Source organism: Vidua macroura, chromosome 26 (assembly GCF_024509145.1).
Source record: "Vidua macroura isolate BioBank_ID:100142 chromosome 26, ASM2450914v1, whole genome shotgun sequence".
Classification (NCBI taxonomy): Eukaryota; Metazoa; Chordata; class Aves; order Passeriformes; family Viduidae; genus Vidua; species Vidua macroura.
The window spans coordinates 706,243-730,819 of NC_071596.1; the positions used below are offsets into that span (position 1 = coordinate 706,243).

The following is a 24,577-nucleotide window of genomic DNA, read 5'->3' on the forward strand; positions in this document are numbered from 1 at the left end:
ATCCAGCCTTTTTCAGTCCCTATCACTGTTGGCTTGTCCAGTTCATGTCCTTTCAAGTGACTTGAACTCCATATTTAAAAAAGAGACTGCCAGCTGGACACATGCAAACATGCAGCTTTCAAAATCCCATTATGCAAACATCCCACAGGGGGTATTTCGACTAATTGCCCCAAAATTACAGAGAAGGAAACACTTTGAAAATGATACAGACAAGGCTAACAACGGGTTTTAATTCTGGCTTTGTCTTTTCTGCCTGTTTGTTCCAAATGAGTGTTTCCTCCTCCTCTTTGCTGACTGGTGGTAGTCTGTGATTTCCACAAACCGTCTGCGGAGATTATAGCCCCGCTGTGGTGACCTGCCCTGCTCTCTCTGCCTTAGCAGGGATTGCTCCCAAGCAGCACTGAGTGCCGTAGCCCTCTTGGAGCTAGCATTCGAGGACACTTCTGGTGTATTGTCCTTTGGCTCTTGGTCACAATGTGGACGGCTTCTTCTCCACCAGCTACTCCTCCTCCTCCTCACTGACTGGTTGTAGTCTGTGATCTCCACAAACTGTCTGCAAAGATCATAGCCCTGCCATGAGGACTGGCTTTGCTCTCTCTGTCTTGGCAGGTGTTGTACCCAAGCAGCACTGGGTGCAGGAGCCCACTGACAGCTTCTGTTGAAGGGCCCTGAAGCTGTGCCATCCTTGACAGCATGGTCACGACCTGGAGGAGTACTTCTCTTTGTCTTCCTCCCTGTTGAGTTGTTTGAGTCAGTGCTGTTCATGAACCATCTGCAGTGATCATTGCCCCACTGTAGGGATCTACTCTGGATCCTCTCCCTGGCACTTGTCCTCTGGCAATGTATTGATATAGTCCTACCAGGTTGACCGTATGTCCCTGCAGAACCTGCCTGCTCACTGCTGACCCCGCACTGACTGAGGAAAGAATGGGCATAGGATGCCGTCAGAGAGGAAGCCACCATTCCTTCCATTTTCAAATCAGAGAATCTGGAGGGAAAAAAAAAAAAAAAAGGGAGCTCTGTTTAAGACATTCCTTGCAGGCTCCTCTGGGATTCAGTCATTTTCTAGGAGTAGCTTCTACAGCAAAAAGAAGATTTCACCAAGGTCACCAATGGAAAACTTGATGGGGGTCTTCCCACCAGGTCTGCCCCTGTCAGAACAAGTCTTCATCTCTATTCTCCCTACAGCCTCCATTTCACAGAATCTTAGAAAGATTTGAGTTGGACTACCAAACCAAATTCCACCTCCCCCTACCATGAGCAGGGACATTTACAGGTTGCTCCAATCTCCATCCAGCCTGACCTTGAACCAGGAATGGGGCAGCCACACCTTAGAGAAGCTCGTAGACAACTTCTGCCAGTTCATCACCATCCTTACAGGCAAGAATTTCTTTGTAATAACTAATCTAAATATCTCTTTCACTTTGAAATGTTTACCTCTTGTCCTATCACTGCATTCCCTGATAAAGAATCCCTCTCCATCTTTCCTGGAGTCCTCTTTAGGAACTCCCAACATTACCTAGTTTCAGAGAGCACACAAGGAGCAGCTTACACAGGCCAGCACCCTAAAGCCCAGCAAGAGGACTGATATGATGTAGTTCAGAATTGACAGCACTGAAGTAAGCAGAGAAGAATTGTCTCCTATGACAGAAACACCCAGGATGAGAAGACAAAGAGCAAATCCAGGAAAACGAAACATATCCTGAACACATGACCCTGATTATTACCTGGCATAGAACAGCAAATAGGCTTGCTGCCTGAGAACTGCGTGGATGCCACAATTATCCACAGACTCATCATCCATCTTGTACCATTGTCCATTGCTGGCCTGCAAAGAAAGTCATCCATTTCTGGAAAGGAACTGCAGATTTTCTCCACAACACCAAAGAGAGAGAGCAGCTGAACACAGAGTACACCACAACAAGTCCAAATCAGCCCTGAAAGCAACCATCTCTCCCAAAAGCTTTGAATACCTGTAACACTGACAAGGAAGTTTGTTTTCCCAGCACATGTTACTTTATCAAGAGAGAAGTTGCTCTTTACCTTTGTATAGCAGAAGAAGTGTCCATCAAGACAGGTGTCACCGCTGTGCACCACAAGAGCATATAAGGAGTAGAGGAGGGGTTCTCCAGCTGTGTCAGACATGTATGGCCGAAGATCCAAGTACTCAGGATACTCAACAATCTACAGAAATACCAAGTGGGCTCAGAAATTATCCCGAACTACCACATGGAATAGTCCTTCAGCACACAATGGTTTGGGCAGCAGGAAACTGTTCTCAGCCAAAGCAGCTCTGTTGGAGCAGAGTCCAGGTCTTCTCATAGGAATTCTCCTCTACCCGTAACAGAACACAAAAACCCCAACATGAGCAGCTTCTGAAAGAGTGCACTGCTTTGGGAAATCTCCTGCTTCAAAGAGAAAGTTGCACTGCAGTTGCATACACACCTTGCTGATCTTCTTGCCTGTGTGATCAGCAGCCCTTTCCAGGCACACCGTGAAGACCTTGGGCACACAATGGACTGTAACCCTCTTAGAGGCGGTTACTATCTTCTCACACCTTGAAACAAAGCAGAGACAAGTGCTGAAATGTACCCTATCTTCGCCCAACAAGACTAGACAAGCTTTTGTGTCTCACATATCCTTACAGTATTTTAAGGCTATTCCATGCCATTAGGTCACATAAAAAAACCCATATCTCATTATCGTGCTTTAAACCTCCATGAGAAGATGATTCTGCTCAATGACAAGCAGCTCTTCCACACAGAATCAAGTGTTAATAAGTTGTTAGAAATCATCTTACTTGCTACATTTGAGGCAGCATTTTCCATCCAGACTCTTAGGTGTCACAAAGTTCTCCAGAGCTTTGGTGAGGGATGAGGGTGCCTGGAGAAGAGAGAAAGGAGCCACTGAGCTGTGGAAAATGCCCATGCCTGAACACTTCCAAGGAGTCAACAAGAAGATCCAGGCACCTGATGCTGAGGAGACTCAACATGACTCTGCAGGCTGTGGAAGGAAGAAAGGAGGGAAGAAAGGGAGGGTAGGGGGGAGACAGGGAGACAGGAAGGAAGGGGGGGGGGGGGAGGGGGAGGAGGGAGGGGGGGAGGATGGGAGGGAGGGATGCTGAACATTTCTTTTTTGTCCCAGGAGTTCCTGGGGCCATCAAGAGCTTCCTCTGTAGAATGGGGAGATGTGTGCCATGGTCTCTGCAGAAGGAGGTACATTTTCCCTCCCACCCACCACCAAGCTCCCTTGTGCTCACAGGACCCATTGTTAAGACAAATGCTTTGGATCTGAAAAACTACAGGGACCTTGAGATGTCTTGAAGCACAACTGCAAGCCCTCTTACTTTGATATCCAAAAGGACATGCAGGAAGGCCTTGTAGGAATCAGAAACTGCTTGGCACCTCAAGCATGTGACTGGAAGGAAAATCAAAATGCTGAGTGAAGTTAAATGATGGTGGCAGCTTATGCTCATGGTACCAGTTATGCCAGTTACAGGACCAGCTTTTTATCACAGACAGACGGGTGAAAACAATGCCAAGGAGAACAATAGATGTGGAAACATTACCTCTGGATTTCAGAAAGCCCCCAAATATTTGATGGATGATAGTAGTTGTTTGAGAAGAGATGTCCACACTGGAAATAAATGGCAAGGCAGAGTTGTCCCCTCCTCCAAGAGTTTAGCTTGGAAAACCCTGGGCATAGGCTTTCCTTGATGGGAGCACATCCAAGGAGTCCAGTGGGCTTGGGAACATGGGAAAGATAATTTACTTATGCTTACTTGCTGCTTCCACTCAGACAAGCTCTCTGCATGGCCTCAAGAGCGCAGCGTAAGAACTCATAGGCGTCTCCGGCCATGTCAGGCTCAAATTCTTCTCCTATGACTAAGAAAGAAGTTAGTAGTTCTCACTTACAAGAAAGGGAGAGAACGTATCAAAGCATCTGAAATGACTTACATTTGAGGTCCCTGACAACAGCCCTAGGCCAGATAACATTGGCTGAAGAGTGCAGGACTTTCCTAACATGTGCTTCCATGATGCACATCATGCAGAAGCCTTGCCGATGACCTGAAGAGGGAGGGAGGGAGGAAGGCTCCTCAGGTTAGCACATAATCCCTAGCACTGGGAAATCTAATGAAGTCCTTGAAGTTCTAAGAACAGTCTTCACTCCTCCCAAGTTGATAATGTCACAGAATCACAGAATCACTAGGTTGGACGAGACCTTCAAGATCATGGAGTCCAACCCATGCCCTAACACCACCTCAACTAAACCGTGGCACTGAGTACCACATCCAGTCTTTTTTTAAACACATCCAGGGATGGTGGCTCTACCACTTCCCTGGGCAGACCATTCCAGAACTTTATCACCCTTTCTTTAAAAAACTTTTTCATAATATACAACCTATATTTCCCTTGGCACAGCTTGAGACTGTGTCCTCTGGTTCTGTCAGCTGTTGCCTGGCAAAGGAAACCAACTCCCACCTGACTTACAACCACCCTTCAGGTAGCTGTAGAGAGTGATAAGGTCACCTCTGAGTCTCCTTTTCTCCAGGCTAAACAACCCCAGCTCCCTCAGTCATTCCTCAGAGGGCTTGTGTTCCAAGCCCCTCAGCAGCCTTGTCAGCCTTCTCTGGACATGCTCAAGTGTCTCAACGTCCTTCCTAAACTGAGGGGCCCAGAACTGGACACAGCACTCAAGGCGCAGCCTCACCAGTGCCAAGTGCAGGGGAAGAAAGACCTCCTTGCTCCTGCTGGCCACACCATTTCTGATACAGGCCAGAATGCCGTTGGCCTTCTTGGCCACTAGGGCACACTGCTGGCTCATGTTCAGTCAGCTGTCGACCAGTGCCTCCAGGTCCCTTTCTGCCTGGGCACTGTCCAGCCACACTGTCCCCAGCCCACAACGTTGCAGGGGTTGTTGTGGCCAAAATGCAGGACGGCATTTGGACTTATTAAACTTCATCTTATTGAACTCTGCCCATCTATCCAGCTGTTCCAACTGTTCCTAACAAGCCCAGGACATTTTAGTGTAGGGAAAACATTCTTCAGAAATTGTCACAAGTTTTTGGTGCAATTAGCCAAGAGGGTTTAACTTGCAGGGACAGAGATACCAGGCAAGAAAGAAGTGCCTTCCTGAAGATGGACACACATCTTGTGTCATCTGTGGACACGCACAATAGAACAATGGCTTCTTCTTCTTTGAACACAAGCTCATGGGGCTGACAAAGAAGGGCTTCTGTCTTCCTAAATACAGTTCTAGGTTCTATAATCCTTAGGATGTGCTCAAGAGATTTACAAGGAAATATTCCTGAAAGTACTCACATAACTGGCTATGGTCACGAGAGAGCAGGTAGTTGGCCAGAGGAGGTGTGTATGTCAGGCACTGCAGGATGACATTGATGTAGCAAGTACTGCCCAGGTTGCAGAGTCCTGCTCCGGGTCTCTGTCTTTGCTGCCAGTCCATGCAAATCTCCTCTGGGGGAAAAAGGATCCTTTGTGGCAGAGCCATTCCCTCAGCAATGCTTGCCGCTGCAGGAAAATTATATTTGATGAGATATGTCAATATTGTTGCTTGAAAGCACATTCAAATGTTGAGTTCTCTACAGGAGCACCAAGAACAACAGCTCTAACCGCCATCACAGAAACACTAGGGAAAGCCTAACAGCCCATTTACATCTACAGGTATGGAAACAGTTTTGGAAAACAGTATGTTCCCCTGTTTAGTCTGCCAAAAATCCAACAAAGCCCACTCTGATTTCTGGACCTCAGGCTACCTTCCTTCCCCTCTAGATCCTTGGATTATCAGTTCCTTTTTCCTCATTGTAATGTGAAAAGAACAAGCAAGTACCTATGGGTGTCAGGTCTTTCTATGAGCAATGCCCTCTTTCAAAGTCTTGTGCACTAGTGATAGAGTGACCAAATGCATTTTTCTGTGTCTAACCAAAATCACCTGGGTCAGTCTGGCTGCTCTCAGGAAACACCCCAGATTTTACTCCAGTTTGTTAGCCCACTGACACTCAGGAATGCAGCACCAGCCATATTGTCTGTGGGCATTCACAAAGTTCAAGGCTGCTGGCAAAACTGTTACAGAAATTATTTCCTGTTGCAGCTGTTGCTCCTCTCAGGAACAGATGGAAAAGTTGTGCCTGACAAAGGATCCAGATCCTCCTCCAGAAAGATCAGATCAGAGCTAAAACCCGTCTCCTGTTGAGAAAGAAAATAAATGTAGCTTGAAAATTAAAAAACCTGAAATGCGACCCACAGAACAGCTTTAACTGTCAGGATCATTTTGTTGGTGCTGGTAGACACTGCCAAAGACAGAGAATGCTTGAAAAAATGCAGACATGCAAGTAGCAAAGGAAGGAGTCGAGTTATCCTGAAGACCAGCTCAATCCTTACTGGTCTGCTCCTCAGGATACCAAGCATTGGGCAGGTGAGGTCATAATGGCTGGACAGTTGCCACATCTCTGCCCCTTTGTGACATGAGGTTGCAGGGGGACATCTCCTGTTGTGCCCACAGAATCCTATGGCTACCACAACCCAGGCACCTCTCACAAATGGAAGTCACTGGACTTCCCCTGGTAAAGAGTTCATCCAACAGCCAAGCTCCTGTCTCTTCCTGGAGCTGCAGCAGCCAGAGGAATTAAAGGTTGCTGAGAGCTATGAGCCTGGCCACTGGTTTGGCTGGCACACTCACAGTGCTGGGGTTTTCTTTTCCATTCTTCCCAGGTGCTGTAATGTGTCCATGTGACCTGTGTAGCAAATCACCTAGGCTCTTAGGGTTCATTTTCAATGAATTTTCTCTGCTCTTAAGGTCAGCCTCAAGCTGACCCTGAACTAGAAATACCAAATAAACACCTTCAGAAACTGTGTTTGGGTGGACCTTCAATGGCTGCTAGGCACCCACCCAGCTTCTCTCTCACCCTAGCTCGCTCATTCTTACTGGCTTTTTAGCACCAGAATTCTTTGGAATCCACCTCTCAGGAGAGCACATTAGAATCCAAAGCCTCATTTTAGGCTCACTGAAGGCTCAAAGCCTTATGTTCTTGATGCCCAAAGTCTCATCTGGAAGCTAAAACAAATTATTTCTAGGGTGTAAAACGGCATTTTAAAGGCTATTCCTTTATTATCCATATATTTTAGTCTTGTTTTTAGGAACTACAATTTCATTTTTAGGATCCAAAAGATCCTGGTTTAAGTCCAAACTGACCTTGTTTAGGCACAAATGCCACGACTCATCTGAAGTGCTCAGAGCATCATTTTGAAGGCTCCAAGTTCTATTTGGAAGGTCCAAAGTGTCATCTGCAGGGTCTAGAGCCTCATTTGTTTTGGTCCCAGAGGGGAGATCTGTGGAAGCTAAAAAGAGGGTTTGGACCCCTGAAAGACCTTTTGGACTTTCTAAAGAAGGCTTTGGACTCTACAGATGCACCTTCACCCTACAAATGAAAATTTGGACCTTCCAAATCAGGTCCTACAACCAATAAAAGGTAATATAAAACAGGTTGGAAGCTCAGAAATTTGGGTTGTGTCCCTAAAATGGAGGCTTTAGGCATGAAAAAAATTAATAGGTAAGATGGTACAAAAGACCCTTTAGAACTTAGTGATTCTTCTCCACTGCCAAGAAGTTAAGCTTTAGGCTGTCATGGGGAGCTAAATGCCAGCAATAGCTTTCTGTCCTGTTACCTTTTGTGTGGAAGCAATCCCTGAACACGTTCAGTTTTGGATGTGCTCTCCTAAAAGTGCAGCAGAGCCTTTTGAGGTGGGTCTCTTGCTCTCTGAGGAGAGCAAGAGGAACTGCAGGCTATGCTCCAGGGCTATGGGATTCCCCACATCTCTATGCAGATGAGGAGGATATGGGTATTGTCCTACCTCGTACAGCAAGAGCTGTTCTTGGATGTAGCCAGCCACTGTGTCCCAGACAGCCATTCTCTCTGGAAAGCAGAGGAAAGCCAGGCTGTGCTCTGCATCTGCTGGATCTCAACTCTCCCAGAACCCCTGGGCTGTGGGGCATTGGCAGATGTGCCACTGCTGTCTGCAGCCTTGGACAGAGACACCCACAGAACAGCTGCCATGTCCCACAATGCTGCATGGGTCCTGGCGACAGTCCTGTGGTGTCTGCAGATGTCTGTACCTCAAGGGGTGATGCTGGGCATCATGAAGGTGGGCTCCAGTCTCTCCCAGAAGCCCATTTTGGTCTGCCTCATGCTGGTGAATTGATCCTCAGTGGAGAAAGCCCTGACAACCTCTAAAATCTGCAGCTCCCTGTCTCAAGTGTTGCAGCTAAAATTTTTCAGTTTTCCCAAAAAGCTACTGAAGGATGAGCCACCTGCAGACAGACTGTTGGAGCTGACATGCGTCCCAGTGTGACTCAGGGAACACCTGCGCCATCACAAAGAAGGAAGGATGAGCACTCTCACTCCCTCCCTGCCCCCACCCCCACCCCACCCCATAGTGTCTCAGGATGTAATTTATTCATAAGTGCATGAGGAAATGAGTCTTTGAAATCTTAAAAGAAGGATTGGAGATGACCAAATTGCAGACTTAATTCTAAAGAGGGGCTTTGGTCCCCAACACCGAGGTTTTGGAAAACAAAAAATGAAGGTTTGGGGGCAAAAATGAGCCTTTGGACTCACAAATAAGGCTTTGGACCTTGAGCCTTAAAAATAATGCTTTGGACCCTCTCAATATGTCTTTCAACTCTAAAAGCATAAACCTTTGCAATTATGAATTGCTTTTTAGAAAATTAGCAAATTTTAGCAATCTTATAGTCTAAAAATATGGGTTTAGACTTTAAATTGACTACTTGTTCTCCCAAACACAGGTTCTGGTGATTTAAAATGTATGCAGTTCTCCCTCTTTGTGTGGATTGTATCATAAAAATAGTGTTTGTGCCTGAAAAACTCAGGGTTAAATCTGAAAAATAATAACTTGGACCTTGAAAATGTGTGGGATCTAATTTTAATTTTTTTTTTGTTTGTCCTTGGGATTCAGATTCAGATTCTGACCCTAATAATGAGGGGACTGGAACTAAAATATCCCTGTGCTATAAACCCTGTTCTTGGCACAAATCCAAAACATAGGTCTCATAAAAGGTATTATGACGAAATTTAACTTAATTACAGGCCAAACTAGTATGTCTTAGGCTAGAAATAAGGGTGTGCATTCTATTCCTATCTGTTAGGGGTGGGGCAGAAGATATTCTGTTAATTGGGCAGTTTTCTTTATCTCTTCCACAGCCAATCATCCTTCTGAGGTGATATCTTCTGTTATTAGGCCATTGAGTCTCGCTGCATGACTGATAAAAATTACATCATCCCATTGTGAGAAGCTCTGCCCAGAGGGAGGAGCCAAGCATTTCTATCTAGATATAATCAGAGATTTAGAAGACCACAAGCAGCCTTTTCCCACTAGATTCCCAAAAGAGCAGCTTTCTTCTCCACTGCATTCCCAGAGGAAGACTAGGCCCATCTGAATCACCACTAGACCTTTAGAAGAAAACTATAGCCTTCTACAGGATCAATCTTCAACAGAACCACATCTGTCACTTCAGGAGCGCTGCAGCCACCATATAGTAAGACTGCTACCAACACCCTGACCCACAGGGCATCAGGTCGTGCCGAGCCGTGGGGGCTTTTAGCCACTCGGCACGAAGCTCGGGTAGCTGGTACATCTGAGGGTCCACCAGAAGAACGGGAGGGACACTCGGGCTGCTGAAATCCTGTTCATTTGTTGAAGGGTCGCAGAAGGGGCAAACAGGGAGACAATGAAGCAGAAGGGAGGCAGATTCCAAGAGCCCCGAAGGGTGGGGTGAGGATTCTTTTACTGTGTAGGGGTAGGAGGGTTTAGCATTCGAGGGTACAATCAGGAGAAGGCTAAAGGGAGGGGAAATATAACATTAACCAGTGGGGGAAAGGGAAAGGAGTGTTCTTGGTGGAAGAACCAAAGGGAAAACGTGGAACAGAGAAGATTCTAGGCTAAGGGGCAGACTTGAACAATAACTGACAGGACAGGGGGAGGGTACAATTCTCTTCCAAAAGGGGGTGGAGAACTCATACAACTGCTGTTTCCCATGGCAACCCTAGTCTGCCTTCCCCAACCCCTCCTCCTACAAGGTCGTATTCTAACTCTGTCAGTGGTTTTTTTGTTGTTTGTTTGTTTGTTGGTTTTTTGGTTTTGTTTTTTTTTTTTGTACTATTGCATTTGTATATTTTTTTATTTTCCTAGTAAAGAACTGTTATTCCTATTCCCATGTCTTTGCCTGAGAGACTTTTAATTTCAAACTTATAACAATTTGGAGGGAGGGGGTTTACATTTTCCATTTCAAAGGAGGCTCCTGCCTTCCTAAGAAAACACTTGTCTTTTCAAACCATAGACAGATTTTGGCACCCAACATGCGGCTCGAGGGCATTGAGAGAAAAATGGTGACAAAGAGAATAACAGTTCTTGAGTAATCTAATTTTTGTGTGCTGATATAGAAACCTCATTAAGTGTCACCATGTAGTCTAGCTTACCCTGGCTTGGATGGCATGTGGTTGTGGCTATACTTCTTCCATTTGCAGGCCCTTATCTAAACATGGGTCCTATAACTAAGGGTACTGTGGCTGTTAACCTGTTTGTTTTATGGGTTAATAAGGTGAGGAATTCATAGATCTTTAACTTCCTCTGGAAGGCAGGCACATGGATTCAGAGGTATCACACACTAATTGTATGCTTTAGGGGTTACTTTAATAATGGTACCTACTGTGAAGAAATGACACTGCGGGAAATTTTCTCCCAACCCTTTAACCATCTCTTTGGGTCTGCTCCACCAGTTTTTGAAGGGTTCAGATCCACTCAAAATGCTAATGATATCATACAATGGTTGGTGTTGCTGATAGGCCTGTTCTATTTAGCATTCAGAAATAAGGGAAGATTAACCTGGATAACTACCCTGACAGCTACCCCAGAGACTAGGGATGCTGCTACCCCAGAGCCTGAGCCTGCCCCACAGCCCAGCTTAGAAATGAACCATCCAGATTTGGTGGGGGTTCTGAAGGAGATAGGCCAGATGCTGAAGTAGTACATTTCCCCAGCTAGTGAGAAGCCCTCCCCCTGCCTCAAAGAGGGAGAGTCTAATAGTGCAGCAGTGGAACCCACAGATGTTACAACCGTCCAGGTTCCAGCTGAACCACAAGGGCAGTCACAGCCAGCAGCAGTCGCTCCTGTAGAAATAAGGAGGTCTAAGATGAAATCAGAGCACCCAGATAAGGATAAGAATGGAGAGCCCTCACAACCCACAGAGGAGCTAGAAGTTGCGATCATCACCAAGTCCCTGACGTATGAAAGTCTCCATAATCTGCACAAAGACACTGTAGGATGGGGACGTGAGGCTTATACAACCTGGCTGCTTCGGGTCTGGGACCTTATGGGTACAGGAATCCAGCTGGATGGTGATGAGGCAAGGAATTTGGGACCCTTGACCCAGGACTCATGTATAAATCAGATTTTTGTAAGGGAGCCGGGGTCCCTTTCCCTCTGGGAGCGGCTTTTAATGAGTGTCAGAGAGAGATTTGTCCACAGGGAGAGAATGCAGGAGCACCACCACAGAATGCGCTGGAAGACCCTTGAGGAAGGGATCCAACAGCTGAGGGAAGTGACAGTATTGAAGGTAATCTTTGGGAGGGAGGTATGCCCAGGAAAGAAATAATAACCAGGGCTAGAGAGGCCCTGCCTCTAGCCAGGAGGAGGCATGGGAAAACCAGATCTTCTGGATGGTTTGGATCCGATGGCCTGGCACATCAGAGCCACAGAAATATGGCGCCTTAGTTGATACTGGTGCGCAGTTTACCCTGATACCATCGGGACATGTTGGGGGGGAACCTATTTCCATTGCCAGGGTGATGGGAGGATTGCAGCAATTGACAGTGTTGGAAGCTGAGGTGAGCCTGACTGGGAAGGAGTAGCAGAAATATCCTACTGTGACTGGCCCAGAGGCCCCATGTATTCTAGGCATAGACTTCCTCCAGAACAGCTATTACAAAGACCCAAAGGGACTCAGGAGGGCTTTTGGCATATCTGCTGTAGAGGCAGAGAACATTAAGCAGTTGAACACCTTACCTGCCTCCCCAAAATACAGATATACTTGAACACTGACAATCCAACTCTTCTGAGATGGGAACAAATTATAGCCTTATTTTTAATAATAAATACGTACTACACTGTGTACCTGTAGTTACCATAACTGGAGTAAAAGCAAACACAAACAAGAAGCAATGTCTTCATGTAGAGTGTCCTGGGTAACCCAGAATGTTATTGTCGTCTGTATGGATCTGTGCCAAAAAATTACTACTGCCTCTTTAAGAGCCTTGCAGGCCGGAATAGGGGCTTGGGCTGGGCAGCGCCTGGATTATTTAAAGTCGGAGCGCGCAGAAGGAGCTTTGTCTCTGGCCTCGTGGTTTGCTCCTTGGTTTTTTCTTGCTGCTTGTCTGTACTCGTAACAGTAGCAACTCGAGAAGCTCCATTTCCCAATCAAAAAGTGTTACAAAGTAAATTTTGCAACACCTGCCTGCAGTCGCAGCCACGTACTGAGAGGAGTGGAGCAGCCCCGCTCTGTCCGGTCCACCGCAGCCTCCAGCAGCGCCTGGCCGATGCGAGCAGACATAGAGCCGCCCTGGCCTGACTGCCTTGCCTTGCCTTGCTGTCTTCTGCCAAGAGGGAGAAATCCCTCCACGAGTTCTAGCCCTTGAGTATCAGCCGCCAGAGGGTGCCGGCCACCTTCGCCAACGGACCTGCCACTGCCGGAGAGATAAGAGAGGTGGCTTGCCACCATTTTCCCTTTGTCTCCACACATGTCGTCAGCTGTGGGGGCCACCATCTGGGGCAAGGGGTCACTCTGCCATTTTGAGTTTCTTTTTTCCTGGGAGTCCCTGAGACTTCAGCAACTTTGTAACTAGTGACTATTACTGTTAATTTTTGCCCGTTGCTGTTTCGCCTGGTAGTAGGCTGTTATTTTTTCACTTTTTGTACCTACTTGTATTAGTTTCTCCTTATTGGTGGAAAGGGATTGATGAAAACTGTAAGGGGAAGAAGCCATTTGAAAGCATCTGTGAAAAACACCAATCATTTGTGTGAAAAACGCCAATCACTTGGTTTTTAAAATTTTTAAAGTTTAATAATAATAAAATGGTTATAAAAATAGTAATACAATTAGAGTAATAAAAATGTAGAGTTAGGACAATTACAAGACAATAAAAAGCAAAGAATTACGGACGTCCGGATGCTCTCGGGCACTTAAGCCACGACAAGCATGCCTTGTGAACAAAGGAATAACCTTAAAAGCAATAGCCTGTTGCATATACAAAACACTTCATGATTATGCATATATTTTATTTAAAACAAGAAATTTGTCTGGTACTTGTCAAAAAGTTTCTGTTAATTCCCAGGCGCCTTTGAGTCTAAGTCAGGCTTGAAGAAGTTCATTTCTGTTGATAAGGAAAGCCATAAATTTCTCTCCTCTGGAAAATTTAGGGGTTTCTGTACTTGTTATCTTTGTGCGAAGAATTCCTTGATTATCCCATCTCTTTCTTGAGCTAGTTATAAAGTATCTTACATAGTATAGTTTCTATTTTAACATTGTGTTATAACCTAAAAATACATTCAAAACACTACTTGAGAGAATTAATACAGCATAACTTTCCAACATTACACATTGTAACATTTGCGAAAAGCCAATCATAAAATATGCATTTTTCACCATTTGTTTTAAAATTTTAAAAGTGTAATAGTAATAAAATAGTTATAAAATAGTAATAAAAATTAGAGCAATAAGAATTTGGACAATCAGAGTTAGGACAATAAAGCACAATAAAAAGCAAAGAATTAGGGACGCCAGGGTGTCTGGCACTCTGCCACAGAAACACACCTAGCTAATTAAGGATTAACTCTTAAAAGTAACAGCCTGTTGCATATTCATATATCTTATACATGATTCAAACATTCTTTTCAAACAAAGGATGTCTCCTATTTAATTCTCCCCCCCCCCCCCCCTTCATCTTGTAAATCAATTTTTTGGCTCTTAGAAATCTGGAGAAGTCTGAACAGCCCCAATAAGGTGGCAATAATTCTTCTCTTGAGATCCTGGTGTCTTGTTGCAAAGAATTTTTTGGTTATCTTATCAATTCCTTGAACTAGTTACAAAAAGTATCTTACATCACATACTTTCTATTTTAATATTATGCTATAGCCTAAAAACTATATTTACCACACTACTTAAAAAGGATTAATGCAGTACTACAAAGAAATTAATACAATATAACTTTACAACATAACACATACAGTATTCCTTTTAATATTTGTAAAGAGTCAATCATACAATATGCATTTTTCACAATCCTCCATCTTTCTTTTTATAAATCATTTGGCTTGAGCAATATTCCTTGTTTTCTAGCCTTCATTATTCATTCATTTTTTTCACAAATCAATGTCACTTCTTTGAAGAGATCTTCTATATTTTTTTGTTTCTTTAACACCATAATCTTTTGCACCATTTTAGATGTAGTCAATTTTTGGTCCATGGGCATGGTCACTAACTGCATGCCTTGGACTACACTAGTGATGAGCCGAATGAAACAGGGGATCAAACACGGAAGAAATATTAGACCAGCTACAGCACATAAAAGGAAGAAACCTAACTTCTTCCATGATTCTATTCCCAATATGTTATCCCACCAGCTAGTATTTAGCTTTCCCACTTTTGAACTGGCACAAGGGCAATTTTTCCGATGTCATTGAAAATATCCAGAACAGCATCCCCATTGTCATCTATTTTGAACAACAATCTGATGTATTGAATTTTCCACAAACACCCCCTTCTTCAGCTAACAAATAGTCTAAAGCAAATCTGTTCTGATACATGGCAGCTCTTGTTTGGGTTTGTTGCCGTGATATTAATTCCATTGCCCGACCAGTTCCGTTTGTTATTACCTTTACAGCATCTTGGAGTCCTATAATACAATTTAGCATATACATTGTGGTCCGCTATCCCCAACTCCCATCTTGTGTCCAGGTGGCTGGTCCATACATTTCCAGTATGCGTTCAGGGGGCCATTCCTCATCTCCCCATTTTTGGAATCCTCTAATCAATTCTCTTTTATTTCTCTTTAGGTCCTCATAAACTGGTATCCCTAATTGATCTCTATGAGGTCTTGGTAAAAGAAAAAATCTTGGCTATATGATTCTTACAGTACAGCTCCTTTTCTACTGAGAGGGTAGTTTTGGGTATGCTCTTTTTCTACATATCTAAAATAAGCCATCTGGAGCTTTCTAATAATAATTTTTTTGCTGATTTATATTTTCCCAAAATTTGGAGATTTCTGGGATGCTAAAGTAAGGATTCTTGCCTGTATCATAACATTGAAAAAAATCTAATTTTATTATTATACTTACAATTTCCCTTTTTTGTTTTTCCCTGAGTCCAGTACAGGGTTGGTTCCTCTGGGATCCACTATACAGAAGTTCCATTACTAACCTTATATATTTTACAGGGAGTTTTTCTTACTTCATGAAGGAACTTTCTTCCAGTGCACCAGAGACATTCTTCCCCTATCACTTAAAATCTACCCTTCTAGTTGTTTTTTTCCACTTGTACTTGTTTGGTTCCACTTAAGGAACTCAATTGGTCCTAAGCTGCTGCCTTTCTATGGCTATTCTTCTGACATCAAAGCCCCTCCACAGACTCAACAGCTGGTCATGTTAAGTTCCCTACTTATTCTTTCCCCCAATTCCACAAACTGATTTTGACTCATTCTTGAGATATCTATTTCTTTTTCTAATTGCTGTTCAAGTTTTGTATACAAATTGTTAAATGAGATTGGCACAGGTTTAGGTTGTTGTGCTGGCTTAGCCTTTTTGTTTATTAATTGCTCTTTTACTAAATCTTGTGCTTTATTCCCAATAGCGTATGTGAAACAAATCCATCTCTCTCCCCTTTTGGGTATTGACTTCCCATCCTGTTACCACTTGTTCCTAAGTTCTCCGCAATCCAGTACCTTTTCCCATTGTGCATGCAATTGCCTAATTTGGATGGGTTATAACAGTGATGTTGACATGAGTGTGAGAAATAAAAAAGGAACCTTGGTGGCTTTCCATATAGAGCTTTTGGTAACACCTGTGACATGACTTTGTTTGTATCCTAAAAGGGAAAAGACAAAAAATGAGTGACAGAAGAAGGAATAACAGAGGTCTACTATGGCTTATACTCCCACCTCCCATGCCTATGGGGTTGCAACCTACGGCACGTATATATGATCTTCTTGGTGGCAAATACAGAGGCCAATCTGGTCTTGCCCTCTGTCTCTGTATTTCCTTGTCACTTTCTCTTAGCTAATTTCTAGGCAAATAGTTTTTTAACTGTGGTTTCCTACCATTCCTCAGGTATCTCCCATTCAACAGGCACTAAAAATTCTCATCCACAAAACCAAGTAATTATTTCAGTTGCTTAGAGTTCTGCCTGGATAGGGGATCGATTTGCTACTCGATACTTCCTGCAACAAAGGCGTCAATTGTGTTAACTACAATACTAATTTTTCCCACAATTTAAACATTTATATTTAACTTAGCTAGCATGTCCAATATTTGGGTGAATCAAATAGGGTATACAGTATGGCACTGATGGAAGTTGTAACTCCTTCCCCTTGTATAAGTCACAGGCTAAGGCCAGAATACAAGAGCTTTCTGTCGTAAACAGTCCTGATCCTCCTGTTTGAAATGGCAGTATTCCTCCTCAAGGAGGGTATTGGAGGTGTCTCAGAACTTGTTTAGGCAGTACTTGAAACCACTGATATAAGCCTGGTCTTATTTCCCAATTAGCTGTGATTCTTGGTACATTTCCTAGATCATTTGCATCTTCCCAGTTCATTACCACCCATTCCCCGTTTAAGAGTCAATTTGGTATCACCCAGTTTAGATGTTATCATCTACTCTTTGGGTTCTTCTATGGGTCCTTTGATTCTGCTGGCGTGGATCCACCCTCGTTCACTGGTCTGGATTGCAGCCTCGGTTGTCAGCAATACCTGAAAAGGACCTTCCCATTGTGGAGTTAAAGATTGTTCTTTCCAGGTTTTCACTAGCATTATGGATTTTAAAGTCTAAAGGTGTGGTTTGAGGGATTATCCCTTTTATCAGCAAGTTTTCAAGAGTTTTTGCAATGGTGTTGACATATCTTTTAGCACTCATTTCCCCTACTTCATATGTAGCAGTTTTATGTTGGGTGGTCAGAAAAGGTAACTCAAACATCATTTCATAAGGTGATACTCCCAGGTCTGACCTGGGTTGTGTTTGGATCTTCAATAAGGCTAAAGGTAGGCATTGTACCCGCAACATTCTGGTTTCCACTATTAATTTAGTCAAAGTTCTCTTTAAAGTCTGGTTCGTTCTCTCTGCCTGGCGCAAACTCTATGGATGCCGTGGGGTGTGTAACTCCCATTTTATCCCCAAGGCTTGAGTTATTTGTTGTAACATTTTTGATGTAAAATGTGTTCCTCTGTCCGAGTCTATCCTATTAACCATTCCATATCTGGGAATAATCTGTTCTAAAAGGGTTTTACAAACCACGTTGGCTGTGGCCTTGACAGTGGAAACCACTTCCACCCAATGAGTTAGATGGTCTGTCATTACTAATAAGTACTTCTATCTCTGTACTTGAGGAAGTTCAGTAAAATCTACTTGGATACTTTGAAATGGTCGAAGAGCTAACTCACGACCTCTTAATGTTGTTTTTCTCATCACTTTTTTATTTATCCCTTGGCAAGTTATACATCTTTCAGTAACTTGCTTTGCTACTCTAAAAATCTCAATATACCCACAGTTCTTTAAAAAATGATCACACAAAGCCTGGGTACCCCAGTGGGTTTTCTGATGCATGTCTTCTAATATTTTCCTAGTAAGTGTTTTATTAAGTAATTGTCTTCCATCAGGAAGTCTCCATTTCCCAGATTCATCTTGCTCTCCTCCTATCTTGCTTAATTCTTTTTTCCCTGCTCCACTAAACTTTGGGATTTCCAATTTTTCCTTATTTGGCATTAAAATTAACGTAACCCTTTTGGCCCCATTTTCTGTTGCATCTTTAGCTTCTTGATCTGTCAAATTATTTCCTCTTATTTCTGGGGTCATTCCCTATTGGTGTCCATTAATATGTACTATAGCTATCTTTTCAAGTTATTTTAATGCCTCTAAAACCTCTAAAATGAGTCCCTCATGTACTAATCCTCTTGAATTAATTAATCCCCTTTCTTCCCAAATTTTTCCAAAGGTATGTACTACTCCAAAGGCATACCTTGAATCAGTATATAGAGTTCCTTTCTTGTGTGCTAAATATTCCAGTGCTCTTTTTAGAGCATATAATTCACAAGTTTGAGCAGACCAGTTTGAGGGTAATTTCCCTTTTTCAATAGTTTGCATGTTTTTCCCATCAACTACTGCGTACCGTGACATTCTTTATCCTTGTAGACATCTGGAGGAATTATCTATATAGATTGTTTTCGCCTCTGAAAGGGCTTGTTCTTCAAGATCTTCTCAATTTTTTATTTGGTATTGGATAATTTCTAAACACTTATGTATTAGGTTACCTACTGGTTCTCCATATAAGAATTGAGCTGGATTTAAACTTCTGTTTACTTCTAGTGTCAAGTCATCACTATCTATCAAGATTGCTTCATGTTTTACATTCTAGAGTCTGTCAACTATTTTTCAGCTTTCTGGTTTAATACATTTCGAACTGCATGTGGTGTACACGCAATTAGTTTACTTCCAAAATTAAGCTTATGATTTTCTTCTACGAGGATTGTAGTAGCTGCTATAGCTTCAAACACATACTGGCCATCTGTGGCTCACTGGATCCAACATCTTTGATAAATAAGCTACTGGTCTCTTTACTCTTCCCCACTCCTGAACTAGAACTCCATGAACTACCCCATTTTCTTCATTGACATACAGATGAAAAGGTTTTTCTAATGAGGGTAAGCTTAAAGCTGGTACTGAGGCCAGTTTTAACTTCAATTCTTCTAATTTAACATTATCTTCCTTGGTCCACTTTATATCATCTCCGTCTGTCAATTTTCCACACAAAAATTTTACTGCCTCTGTCTACCCGTCAATCCATAATCTACAATATCACAATAATCGAAGTAGTTTTCTGATTTCCCTCTTTGAAGAGGGAGGGGGAAGAGATAAAACCCCTGCAATTGTTTCAGGGTTGAGCTTCCAGCTACCCTTACTTATTAAGTATCCAAGACATTTTACCTCTGGTTCAACAAATTGCAGTTTCCTTTTTGATTCCCTTAATCCTTTTTCCCTGAGAAAATTCAAAAGTTTTATAGTGTCGCTTTCTCCCCGACTTCTTTGTTTCCGCCCAGCTCTTTTTTCCCGGGGCACTGGCCAGGCTCTTCCAGAAGCAGTCGGAGAGAAGCAACAACCAACCTTTGTGGTTTGTTTGATACAGACAGAGCTATTTAAAGAGCGTGTCCATGACCGGGATAAAGAGACTCAAGAGATTGGAAACTTGTGTGCAGTCCAAAGTAGGTTGTATTTGCTCGAACGCCGCACGTACAAGTGACCCCGGTCTGGGGTTGGGTTACAGTTTTTATAGGGAATACAAGAGATAAGGTAAGACTAATAGAAACAATGCCCAGTATGAATACATTACAGGTGAAATCCAATGGGAATAGCTTCAGGGGGAAGGGTAAATACATGTAAAAATACAGAATAGAACCTTCAGCCTCATATTTACAAAACAGAAACTTCCATTTCAAATTCACAAAGCTTTCTGCTCCTTCTGCGTAGCCACACACCACCACATCTCCCTCTCTTTTGTTTAATAAAATGAATGGAGCTTTGAGGGAAGGAGAAACTGTGGCTATTAAACTGCAGTGTCGTCCTGTTTGCCATTCTCCCACCATTCTCCTCCCGTGGTGGCAGCAGCAATGCCAGGTGCGGAGGTTGCAAACTTGGAGGAAGCATTGCTAGAAATGATTCGCTTAAAAATCCCAAACAATAGCAAAACTAAAAAAATTGCAACTACAACATAACAAATGTCCTTTAGAAGGGACAACACCCACCCAGAAAGATCCCAGCCCTTAAACATGCCCTTGAACCAGTCCTCATTCTCCTGCTTCACGCTCCCAATGAGGTTTCTCATTTCCCGGATGGATGATTGAACACTTTGGCCTTTTGATGACAAATCAAAGCAACACAATTCCTCAAATTCTTTGCATCCATGCCCATGTGCCAACAGCAGGAAATCGATTGCTGCCCTGTTTTGCAGGGTAGCCTTTCTGGTAATTTCCTCATCTGCCAGGAGATCTCTCAAGGCTGCCGATGTCAAACTTGCCTGCTTCGTCACCCAGCATTCTAAATTGCCTAATTCACTCAGTGCTTTGGCTGCCGCTACCCATGGTGGAAACACAGAGACAGCAACCCTTTTTGATTTTGCCCAATGGTAAATTTCAGCGTCACAATGTTCATCAAATTGATTTGCACTCCGTTTAGTAATTTTTGTTTCACTTTTTGTTTGCCCAATTTGAATTTGCCCAATTGTTTGCCCAATTGGAATTTGGGGGAAGCAAGGGAAAGACGCCCCAGCATGCATGGACCTCCAGCGAGACGAGAAGGGATTCCTGGATATGCTCTATCCCCACGGATGAAAAACATTCCCTTTTCCAGCTTGAGGGGATAGAAATCCGCGGTGCTAGGGATCTCTAAAACAGCAACAGCTGTGCACCATTGGCCTGCTCTGAGTTCTATCTTGTATTGTCTGACCTGTGCATATAGTTTTATTTCTTTATCTGGTGAAAAATTGAATTGAACGCAAAATTCAGCTTTTGTGGAGCCCAGTAGTTCTAATTCCTGGGGCTCCCCATCAGCAGCAGGCAGGTCTAGAACAAACTTTTGCCACAGGAGCAGGGGATTCTGAACAGGTATTTTAACACGTTCTACAACATCCTTGTGCTTGTCGAACTCTGCCCAAATATTCGGTGGATTGTTTTCATTTAACTCTTTTTGCAAATGGATCAAGGACTTTGGAAATTCTTGCCGCTTACTCGGAATCCCTACCAAGCATGTGGACATCGGGTTTTCTGCTGAGGCAGTGGCTAAACACAGGTGTTCTTGTTTCAAGGCTTGGGCAAGGGTGACCCACACATTTTTCCATGGCTGAGGGACAATCCACGCGTCCCCTGTGAACAGGTAGAAGGTCATTTTCTGGAGCCAAACAAGGAGCAGGAACGTAGAAACTGACATCCTGCTAGTCGGAAAGAAAAATGAAATCATACAACAGGGAAAACCAACTATAAAATATTCTGCCAGTATAAAGGAAAAACAGGAATTAGGGTTCTCTTCCTCCCTTGCGGTGTTTCCTGTTTGATGCAACTGCGTCATCTGTGGGGTCTCCAACAACCCCCTGACCCACCCCATTTGTATCATCACGCGGGATAGGTCTGCGCTCCCCAATTAGTTTTTTTGCTGGCTGGAGAATTCTTCCCCCCCCCCCACCTCCCCCCCTGAGGAGGGGCTGTCCCCCGAAAGGGGCACTGGCTGATGAAATGGCCTTCCTGATTGCAGTAAAAACACCTGTGTTTGGGAGGAGGAGAACTCGATGTTGGAGTTTCTGGGGTTGCTGATGTCAGAGCAACCACTTTTTCCTGAGGACTTTTCACCAAGTCCTCTGCCATCAGTGTGGCTTTTCTTGTGCACTCCTCGATGAGCTGATCCAGCGTTGGAGGAGGAGACGCTGGAAGAGCCATGATGACTCGCCGGCAGGCCTCATTTGCATATGTGGTAACAATTTCAAATGTGATTTCGTCTCGTGCTTCTTGCCCTTCCACCTTTTTCTTGACCGTGTCTCTCATTCAATCAACAAAATCCATGAATGGCTCTGAAACAGATTGCTTGAGAGCAATATAAGGTATTATAGGTTCCTTTGAGGGCATACTAAGAAATGCCCACTCTGCTGCGTCTTTGGTGAGGTCTAACACTGGCTTGGGGATCCCTTCTGCTTGTTTCTGAGATTGGTTCCAATCCCCCTCACCCACAAGATGTTCGAGGGTGATCTCGTCGTCCTCTATATCTTTGGCATAATCGGCAATCTGCAAAATTCCTGGAAGAAGGTCTCCTGCAAACCTTTTCCAAGTTCTTTCCCACATTTTGTATTCTGATGGAGGGAGCAAGCAACTGAACAAGGGCTTTAAATCAGTGGGAACTAAGGTGTTAGAATTGAAAGTTGCTTTTAACATGCTCCTAAAAAATTCGCTTTTTTGCCCAAATTCACATTTTGTTTTGCAGAGTTCCTTTATGCATTCATATGAAAGTGGTTCCCATCTGGGGTTTTGTCCTCTTGCATTGTATAATACCAGAGCTAGGAACAGAGAATTTGAATCTCAGGTTGCTTTCTGTTTCCTGGCTTCGGCTCCCCCGCCTCTCACGTCGCCATGGGAACCAGAGGCCGGGGCTTGGGAAACAGGATGGGGGGGCAGGGTCCAGAAGCTCGGGGGTGGAGGTTTGTGTGGGAGTGGCTGAGGTTGGTGATGCCGTGTGGAGCGGGGCGGGATCGGGAGATGGAACCTCAAGGGGTGGAGCAGAAGGAACCACCTGGAGGGGCGGTGCTGTGGGTGGAGGCCTGCAATAGCACCTGGGAGGGGTTTGGTCTGCTGCAAGAGAGGAGGAGGGGTCAGGACAAAGGGAAGGTGGGTCAGGGACTGGCGTGCGGGATGGTATAAAGGAATTCTGAGAAGGAGGGGTCCCTGCCGCGCTTCTTTGTCCATCTTGTGATGAGACAAAGACCCCCGCCATGCGGCCGCCGCCATCTTGTGGCGGTTCATCCCGTGGGGGTTGAGGGAAGGGGTTAGAAGGGGTACAGCATTTTTGGGAACAGCCACAACTGAAATCCTTGTGAGGAGGATCAGGAAAGGGGTTAGAAACAGAGATTTCAACAGAGCGACCAGCATTTTCAGACTGTGGGGGTCGGGGAGAAGGGGGAAATAAAGCAGATGGGCTCTTTTCAGTTTCCCATGTTTCCCGACTGTCCGCGCCTTCTTTAACCATGTCATACACTAACAAAAAGATCCTCATGAAGCCTTTTTTGACTGAAGGGTCCCCCTTCTTGGTGCCTTCTGTTAAAACTGTGCCAACCCGCTTCCAAAAACCCTTTTCCCTCACATCCTGAGCTGAGACATTTGGAAATCTTAAAACCAACCACTTAATAAATTTTTTCACAAAACACTTAGAAAAACTTTCTCCTGACTCTCTCAGGGTTACTTTTACTTGGTTATAAATCTCTTTCTGCTGTGTGGACAATTTCCCACCCATTCTGCCCACAAGCAAAGACCCACCCGCCTGCTGCCAGAAAAAAACAAAGAAAAAAAACTGAAAAAGCCTACAAATCGGCGGCGGCACTGCCCGCACTGCGCGCTGCGTGGCCCTTTCGCTCCATGCGAACACAAGTGCCTCCATCCAGTTTCACTACCCGGGGCCCTCCCACGCTAGTATTGAAACTTACCTAACTGTTGACCATTAGAAAACAACAAACAAAAAACAGCAGCGGTTCCCAGTCTGAAGCCGTCTTCCACGGTGTGTGGAAGTTGCGTCTCCTCCTCGCTGAAAATAGAACTGGACAGAAACCGGAACAGTTTCTCAGCGGCGATAGTGCTGCGGAGCTGCGCGGAAGGGGGTGAGAACCCCCTCATGGACGACGTGGTCCAAGGGCTTTTTCCCGCCGGGCAGACTGTAGTGCCGACGGCTCTACGGTGGCGGTGTCAGTGGCTGTGTCTCCCGCGGTGACGGCGGTGTAAAACGCGTCTGAAAAAGCCCCAAACCGAAGCGCTATCTGTCGCACCCTAAAAACAGCTGCTGTATCAGAGCCACACTTTGCGGCGCCACTTGTCGCTTTCTCTCTCCGACTTCCTTGTTTCCGCCCGGCTCCTTTTTCCTGGGGCGTGGGCCAGGCGCTTCCAGGAGCAGTCAGAGAGAAGCAACAACCAACTCTGGGGTTCGTTTCATACAGACAGAGCTATTTTGAGAGCGCTACCATGAATGAGATAAGGAGACTCAAAAGATTGGGCACTTGTTGTGCAGTCCGAAGTAGGTTGTATTTGCTTGAACGCCGCACGTACAAGTGACCCCGGTCTGGGGTTGGGTTACAGTTTTTATAAGGGAATATAAGAGATAAGGTGAAACCAATGGAACAATGCCCAGTATGAATACATTACAGGTGAAATCCAATGGGAATAGCTTCAGGGGGAAGGGTAAATACACATAAAAATACAGAATAGAAACTCCAACCTCATATTTACGAAACAGAAACTCCCATTTCCAATTCACAAAGCTTTCTGCTCCTTCTGCGTAGCCACGCACCACCACATTATAGTAGCCTCTGTAACATCACTTCAGCTTCCCCAGATAATAGAAGATCATCTAGATATTGGATAATTTGTATTCTAGGAGGAGTGGGAAAAGCTTGTAGTATTGTTTCTAAAGGTTGCCCAAACAAGTTTGGAGATACAGTAAACCCCTGTGGTAACTTTGTCCATCTGAAATTACTGTTTTCTCCCAGT

At 44.3% G+C, this 24,577-nt stretch overlaps 1 protein-coding gene across 1 annotated transcript; it reads right to left on the bottom strand.

Annotated features, from left to right (window-relative positions):
- Positions 1-208: 208 nt before the first annotated feature.
- On the bottom strand, positions 209-7,228 carry LOC128819287 (ubiquitin carboxyl-terminal hydrolase 42-like). Its single transcript, XM_053999357.1, has 11 exons — positions 7,210-7,228; positions 5,322-5,474; positions 3,957-4,067; positions 3,782-3,884; positions 3,569-3,636; positions 3,347-3,417; positions 2,801-2,883; positions 2,446-2,557; positions 2,044-2,184; positions 1,728-1,828; positions 209-988 (listed from the first exon to the last, which is right to left on the bottom strand). Exons 2-11 carry the CDS (start codon positions 5,461-5,463, stop codon positions 229-231), a joined length of 1,692 nt encoding a protein of 563 aa, XP_053855332.1. The 5' UTR covers positions 5,464-5,474; positions 7,210-7,228; the 3' UTR covers positions 209-228.
- Between the last annotated feature and the right edge of the window lie 17,349 nt (positions 7,229-24,577).

Excerpts from the sequence above, each read along its gene's own strand:
- LOC128819287 (XM_053999357.1), bottom strand. The coding sequence starts at position 5,463 with ATGGACTGGCAGCAAAGACAGAGACCCGGAGCAGGACTCTGCAACCTG. Across the intron at positions 4,068-5,321 it reads TCGTGACCATAGCCAGTTAT|GTCATCGGCAAGGCTTCTGC; the intron begins GTGAGTACTTTC and ends CTCCCTCTTCAG. Across the intron at positions 989-1,727 it reads TATTTGCTGTTCTATGCCAG|ATTCTCTGATTTGAAAATGG; the intron begins GTAATAATCAGG and ends TTTTCCCTCCAG.